Raw genomic sequence first — 8,230 nt, 5'->3', positions numbered from 1 at the left:
AAAGAACAAAAAATATTCCGAACTATTTGTGAGAAAAATATTTTTAACTGTTAATTGACTAGGTTGAGGATATATTGAGTTATTTGGCTATTTTTATAATATTTTTAAGCCAAAATCGTATCAACAAGATCATTTTTGAGTCATAAACGTAACCGGGGATGAAGTTGACATAATCCGGATAGTCAGATGCATTTTTGGCCCTTTTACCTGTGTCTATAAGAAATGCTTAGAGAAATGTCCTAGATAAATATTGAACCCAGTAATAAAATTAAACTTTCATCATCAAATCAATCCCAATATTCTTATTATATCAAAGAAAGAAAATAAGAGTAGCAATGAACATATTCCTAAATGTACATCCGTAGGTAGATCAAACAAGATGGAGAATGAAAATACTTGTTGAAAGCAACAAGAGAATAAAAATTATTTTAGTTACGAGAAATATTAAAGTTGGAAAAAGTTGTTTAAGGACAAAAAGGTCTACCGAGACGTGTCCTATGGCTAGGAATATTGAAGTGCCTAATCCTCCCTTCCTGTTCTACTAAATAGCCTTCACAAAGAAAAACCTTTGAAAATTGATCTTCCACAACTCTATCAACATCATGAACAAACACATCAGTTTCTCCATCTTGTTTGTTTCTAGCAATCAATCCAGCAGTGTAAATTGCGCTCATCCTTCCTGGTGCTCCATCATGCCAACCAGTTGGTGCATCCACCATTATTAAATCCCAATCAATCTCCAATACTTGTTGAGGCAATCCCTTTAAAGCAAGCTGGCATTTTGAGAATCTTGGATCTGTTACTTGCTTGCAATCTTCATTATTCATTGCAATTTCCATGAGTTCATCAGCCTGAGTTATTCTTGTGTCATATATAACACGGTAAGATTCCAAACTTGGTAATTGGCTCTGTATTTGCTCTATCCATAACTTGTCTTCTTCAAGAAAAACTGTTCTTCCACCATGGTTGAGAGCTGTCCACATTAAACTGTCATGGCCTAATCCAAAGACCAAGAAATTGCAAGGAGATTTCTTTTCAAGAACTCTTAAGGAAACTGAGATTTCTTTGAGTGTTTGTTGTGGGGTCACATTTGAAGTTGCATAGTGGACTAAAGCATTTGCTAGTGATGGGGATATCTTGTTGCAAGTGTGTGATGAACAAGCTACTGAGGATGAAGATGAAGAGGGATTATCTTCATCAGTTTCTTGATCTTCTGATGATGAGTTTGAAACGGCTGATGAGTGATCAAGAGATTGATTTTGCTGATCAGGAGAAGGTGAAAAAGTTGATCTAAGTATCAAAAACAGTAGAAAAACTAAGAAAAAAACAATCAGAATGAATTTAACATTGATGGGGCTTTGGCTTTTCGATCTCATCCTTTCTTTGGGAGAAGAATCCAGGATGAGAATTTTAATTTGGAAAACAGAAAATAATGGGTTTGGGGATTTCCAAGATTTTTGGCAAGTGCTATATAAACTAGTATGAAATATTTAAGAATAGAGAAGTCAGGAGAGCTCTAAAAGAAATGACAAATCATTAATTTTTCTAACAAATTATTTTCAAAGAAAACAGTAAGAGTACTGTATAGAATATTTTTTTAAAAATTTACATATTTTTTAAAGAAAAACTTGTAGTAGCAATAATTGTGCATGGACTGGAGTTTTCGTTTTTTTCTTTAAAAATAAAAAAAAGAATACTACTCCCTCTGTGCTTACGTGGCATCCTATCTTTTTAGTTCGTCCAGGACGGCTCAATGTAATGTGAGGCCTAAAGCAAAATTTTAATTAGAGGCTTAAAATCTAAATAATTCAATTTTATATTTATTTATTTAAAATTATTTTTCTACTTTTATCAATTCAACGTTGAAAAACATTCTTTTACTGAGGCAATTATTATATGAATTCTTAACATAATTCTATAAGTAATAAGTTGACAAATTTTAAATAATGATAAGTGTTAGAACCATAAAATATGATTCAAGAAGTTGAAAACTTTGTATACCCTCTTTAATGTGTTTGTTGTTCAACACTTTTTGGCTACTTACTCTGACTTATCAAAGATTTGAAGAAAGAAAGTACAAAAGGAGTTAAAAAAATGTAAGAAGGTAAAACAACGTTTTCTTGATTTCTTCCATTTGAATAGGGTTGAGGAAAATAAAATAATATATAATATATTTATTAACATAAATAATTAGTTTTTATCTATAAAAATATACACATAATTTGTTCTTGATAAAAATTTGAGGCCCCTTAAAATTGGGGGACTAAGACATCTGCCTTATTTTTGTTTGCATTGAGCCTGCCCTGAATTCGTCCCAAAAAGAATATTATCTTATTAACATGAAAATCTCCCCTTTATACTTAATTAAATAATTTAAGGTCACATAAAAATTATTTTAGATTATAAATATTAAAAGTCTTATCTTATTAAATATCGTGTCAAATTAATCGGTCACACGTAAAATAAAATGGAGGAAGTACTATTTTTTCCCTTAAAATTGAAGACAGGGTTGATAGAGAGAGGAAAACTAATGATGTTGCTGATCGTGCAAGACACAATTATCATAGTTTGGTAAAGATCTGTAGGCAAAGCATTTATTGGCGTACTAAAATATTGAGTAATACTCTTGCTTAACAAGGATTTTTGTTTTTTATCTGTAGTAGTTGGCATGTTAGGTGATACTATGATCATATACATGTTGTACATTTGACTCCAAAGTAAAATAAATATGTTGTCATGTGGTTAATACAGTAGGTCGTTCCTCTTATAATTTTCAAGATTGACCTATCTTCATTAAGTTTTGAGTGAGCAATTAATATATATAATTTGCGAGTATGGCCCTCTTTTTTTTTTTTTTGCATAGTAAAGGAAAGAGGTAAGAAAAAGTTGCCTTGCTATTTTGGGTGGTTAGAATATAACATCAGAATACAAAGGCCACCACATTGTCTGCTTGTAATCAGCACAACATATGGATCTGTAACAGTTAAAGCATCACAAATTTGGTCTGTTCTGTCAATTTGATTTACTGTGTAGACCCCTCTCATCTCCACCGGCCTATCAAAATAATCAGAAATCACCTTACATTGTTCGAGAACCATAAATGGGGCTAACACGTGGCTACATTCTCTAATTACTACGAATCGATGGTGGATATTTTTGCTTTAACAAGTCTTTTGCTCATGTAATATTTTTTTCAACCTTTAAATAACGATCCTTAATAGTGTTAATAAGGCTAAATAGACAATGTAAGACTAGTTTAGTAATTACAACCTAAGTCTATTTTTTCTTTATGAAAAAATTATATAAGAAGAAAAACATGTCATATATATTTACTATGTAAAATTATAATTTAAAAGAATTACGATTCGTTACAACAAAATATATTTATAGCTATGAATGTAAACATCATAGCAATTACCTCATAGTAGCTACAAAAATTTGAATTTGATAGCTATGTACAAATTCGTAAAAATTCTTAGCCACGAAAATCTAATTAACAAAGATAATTTCTTATTTTTGCCACAATTATTAGTAATAGTGACAACTATTGGGGAAATAGCTATAACTTTATTGATACAATAAAATTTTGTAGCTGATCATAATTTTTTTCCACGTTATAACAGTTACTATAGCAATAATAACCTTTTAGCCACAATAAACTATTTGAAATAAAATATTGTAGCTAAATAAATATTTTACTCCAAGTAATAAAAATTGTGGCAATAGATAAATAATTTAACCACTTTTTTCTGCTATAATAAAATTTCGTAGCTAACTATTAGTTTTTTGCTCCGAATTGAAATTTACTGTAGTAACAGTAACATTTTTGTCACAAAAAATTATTTGAAATAAAATATTATAACAAATAAATTATTTTGCCTCAATTTAGATAAAAAAATGTGGCAATACTTAAATGATATAACCATAGAGTTTCTTGCTAAAGTAAAATTTTATATTTAATTATTAATTTTTTTCATGTGTTGAACTTGTTGTAGCAATAGTAACGTTTTAGCCATATATGAATTATTTAAAATAAAATATTGTAGCTAAATAAATATTTCTTCTTCGAGTACTACAAAATTGTAGTAATGGTGATCTTAATAGCTATTATTATTTGTCATAACGAAATAATATACCCATTAATTTATTAATGTGATGAATTTCATAGTTAATAATTAACTTTTACCCCGAGTTGAAATGTAATGTAGCAATTCTAATACTAATCTAGTGCAATTAGAGGTAATAATTGTTTGACCCAATTCAAATTTATAGGCCTACTTGAAAATTTCAAATTTAATTTCAATAAATAAGTGGTTATATCTTGTTAGTTTTGATTTACTAATTTTATCGAACTTAAACATAACTTCATGAGCAGGGGTGACAATGGGTGGGTTGGGTTAAATTTGGACGGATCATAATGGATCAAGATAATAAACGGATCAAGATTCAACCCAATCGAAATTTGCTTGGATCAAAATGGTAGGACCAAAAAGGGTCAAGTAATGAATTACATAACGGGTCAAGACCCAATCTGACCTATTTTTTTCTAAGTTTAATTATTTTATTTCTTCTTTTAAAATATTTTAGTACCTAATAATTTTTTTTTCTGTCTACAACAACAACAAGCCCATTATAGTCCCATCATGTGGGGTCTGGGGAGGGTAGAGTGTAAGCAGACCTAACCCCCACCTTGAAAGGTAGGGTGGCTGTTTCCTATTCCTCGTCTAGAAATATCCAAATTTTTATGCCCAATATTCCATAGATAGTTCGAACTGTATAAGAGCAATAATCAATTTTAGCTCGAATCGTTTGTAGGGGAACCCTGCTTTTTATGAATGTCAACTAAGTATCGTAAGTAAATTGCTCCCGGTTGTTCAATCATTTGATAACCAGAGTCATTCTTTGATAAATCATCACTATGAGTCAGACTCAATAGAATTTGATCTAGAGAGTTCCTTGAAAAAAGGGTTGGCAACTCAAGTGAGAGGGTGTAGCAAACAGAATGAAAAGGGAAGAAAGGGCGCGCCGACCCTCGGCTTAAGAGAGAAGAACAAGAGAGGAGAAACAAGGAAAACAAGACATAGGTCAGTAGAGCCAAGCATATCGAAAATAATATAAAAATATGAGAAATAAGAGCGAGAAAGTCAGGGTAGGAAAGGCCGAAAAGAAAGGAGCATTAACTACTATAGATAAATAGGATACCCAAAGTAAATTGGACCAACAAATATAAGCAGTAATCAAATGCAGAAATCAAATGTTAATAAACAAATGAGCAAAACTACGACTACTATGGAGAAAAGATAAGCCACCTAGCCCACTATCTTAGGCTGAATCCTCCACATCCTCCTATCTAAGGTCATGTCCTCGGTGAACTGCACCTTGTCATATCATGTATATATATAATATATGAAATTAAAAAAATAAGTTTATTATAAATATTTGATAAGATTTATCATGAACCAATTTGGGTTATATATCAACCAATTTTTAACAGGTTGAAATGAGTTGAGCTAATAAATGTGCGGATTAAACGAGTTGGCTGGTTTAAAATACCACCAAAACTTAAACGGATTAGATGGGTTGAGTTTGATTTTATCACTCCTATGCATAAGTCTCATTGAAACTTCATATTGATCAAGTGCATTCTAAATTGTTATTTGAATCGAACTTGTTTCATCAAAATAATATCTTTATCGATTTAGCGTAATTGGAGTATATATTAAACTTTATATTCAATCCAATTTTATAGCTTGTAAATCTTAAATTGATAAAAAAATATATCAAATTTAATTAAACATTCAATAAGTCTCATTCAATCTTTATCATGATCAAGTATTTTCAAAATTATTATTTGACTCGTACATAATTTATTAAGACAATATCTTTATTATCAGTGTAGTGTAATTAAAGATATTCATCATTCGACTCAATCCAATTTTATAGGATCTTACTTATAAATTTTTAATATAATTTAAATAAATAAGTGATTAGATAGTAATTATACATAAATAAAAAATTAATTAAATTTCAAATAACAAAATTTAAATACAAAAGAAAACAAGGGTAGTCGTCAACAATACTTCATTTGTATACAGTACTTATAACCTCAAATTTATCAAGCCCATATTTTATCTTATCAAACATGTTGCCTTTGGATGTCAATTGTAGTTTATTTTTAATGTATAATCAATTCTTTAATTAAAATTTATAAAGATATTTATGTTGGTGAGCTCTATTCCAAGAAAGAAGGCTTTTGTGGATCGCTCTTTATATGAAATCCGAGTTTTTGATATTTTATTATTATTTTAAAGTAAGTGTTTACTTATATTTTTTAATGTATGCACTTATTTTTTTTTTAAAAAGTATTCATAAAACATTTAAGAATTACGGGGATATTTGTTTACTTTACTAGATTTTTCTGCTATTGTTTTATGTTATGACCTCTAATCATTCCAAATACGTAATTATAATAATTTCATATATCCAAAAGTTTGATTTTCGATAAATGCTAATATGTATAAAAAATAATGCGATCGTTATGGTACATCTTGTTTTGATAAATTAATAATAATAATTTCAATGATTTATACACTTTATAGCTACACAATCATAAAACAATGATGAATTTATGATTATATCACTAAATTTAAATAAGTAAATATATATATATATATATATATATATATATATATATATATATATATATATATATATATATGTATGTATGTATTAAAATAATAGTATATTTTTGACGAAAATAACTTTTTAGTGAATTTTTGTGTCAACACATGCAGAAGATTTTTAGACAGAATTTCAATCATTAAAATTTTATTCATATTAATTTTTATATAATGTTCTTATGCTAAAAATTGAAAGAAAAGATAATTATAAGGATTTAAAAACCTTCCTCATTTAGACCGAAACCCCAAAATTCGCCCCTCCCCCCCCCCCCCCCAAATAAATAAATAAATAAAAAGTAAATGAAAAATTGCAAAGCACAAAATTTCCCTCCAAAAGTTTTAGAAAAAAAATAGCTAATTACACTTCTTTAAATACCATATTTTCCATTACTCCCATCAATTTCAATAAATTACAAAAATCTCTTCTTTCCATCCGGATACATTAATTCAATAATCCGGATACGTTAATTTAGTAATCCGGAAACATTAATTCTGATTCATAAATTATATAATAAAATCCTAATTAATGTATCCGGATTATTGAGTTAATGTATCCGGATTACTATGTTTTTAAGGGATTCTGTAAATTGAAAAAGAATAGAAAAAAAATGATAATTAGCTCTTTACACTATGTGATTTATGCAAGTTTCCCAAAATTTTAAACCCAATTAAAAACCTATTTTCCCTTCAATCAAACAACCCAAATCGCCCCTTTTCCCATTCTCCATCCTCCCCTTCCCTCTCTCTTGTATATCTCGCTTTCTTGTTCAATTTGAAATTTATGTGTGTTGTTTTCTAATTAACTTTTTTTTTGTAAATTTTATCTTCAAGGTATGTTTGTATTTTATATTTAGAAGATTTGAATTTGTCTTTGTCACGATTCAATTGCTTGAGCTATGATGACAACTACTATAATCCACCAGTAGGTAAGTCAACCTGTAATCTGGAACAAGTAATGGGTTTAAGGATAGAAACTAAACAAGAATAAGCAATTCTAAGATAAACAAGATAGATAAGCAGAAACAAGCCAAAATAAATATATACAATTGATCTCTCCTAGAACCTGGAAGTCACTAGTACAGAGTTGACTATTTAAAAGATTACAAGTCCCAAAAGTGAACAAATAAAAATGACTTGTCTAAAAAATAAATGACTAGTCAAATATATATACAGATGGAGACCGGAACAGTACAAAATGCCAAGTGCTCACCCCTTCTCTGGATCAGCCTGCTACAAGCTTGAATCAGCGTTGGCCGCTGGTGCTCGATCTTGTATCACGAAAACAGATGTAGAGTGTAGTATGAATACCAAAACAATAGGTACCCAGGAGGCATCATAGGCCGATTGAGCTTGAAAAGTAAAATCAATATGAAAAGTAGGAATAGGAAGTAACAAAGGTCAAAAGCGGAAATATAACATAAGATAATGAAATGTAATGCACATGAGTGTAGAAAAGATCCTAACTAAAATAAACTACAAGCTAACTACACCTAACTAGACCCCCATAAGCCTAAAAGGTACACTTCTGCGCAAGTTTAAATAAAAAACCT

General features: G+C 29.4%; 1 protein-coding gene across 1 annotated transcript; it reads right to left on the bottom strand.

Annotated features, from left to right (window-relative positions):
* Positions 1-280: 280 nt before the first annotated feature.
* LOC129902803 (glucuronoxylan 4-O-methyltransferase 1-like) lies at positions 281-1,566 on the bottom strand. The gene has a single exon (XM_055978211.1). It carries the CDS (start codon positions 1,374-1,376, stop codon positions 465-467), a length of 912 nt encoding a protein of 303 aa, XP_055834186.1. The 5' UTR covers positions 1,377-1,566; the 3' UTR covers positions 281-464.
* Between the last annotated feature and the right edge of the window lie 6,664 nt (positions 1,567-8,230).

Source organism: Solanum dulcamara, chromosome 9 (genome assembly GCF_947179165.1).
Source record: "Solanum dulcamara chromosome 9, daSolDulc1.2, whole genome shotgun sequence".
NCBI classification, from domain to species: domain Eukaryota; kingdom Viridiplantae; phylum Streptophyta; class Magnoliopsida; order Solanales; family Solanaceae; genus Solanum; species Solanum dulcamara.
The sequence above is the reverse complement of the archived record's forward strand: the minus strand, read 5'-3'. Positions and strand labels throughout refer to the sequence as shown.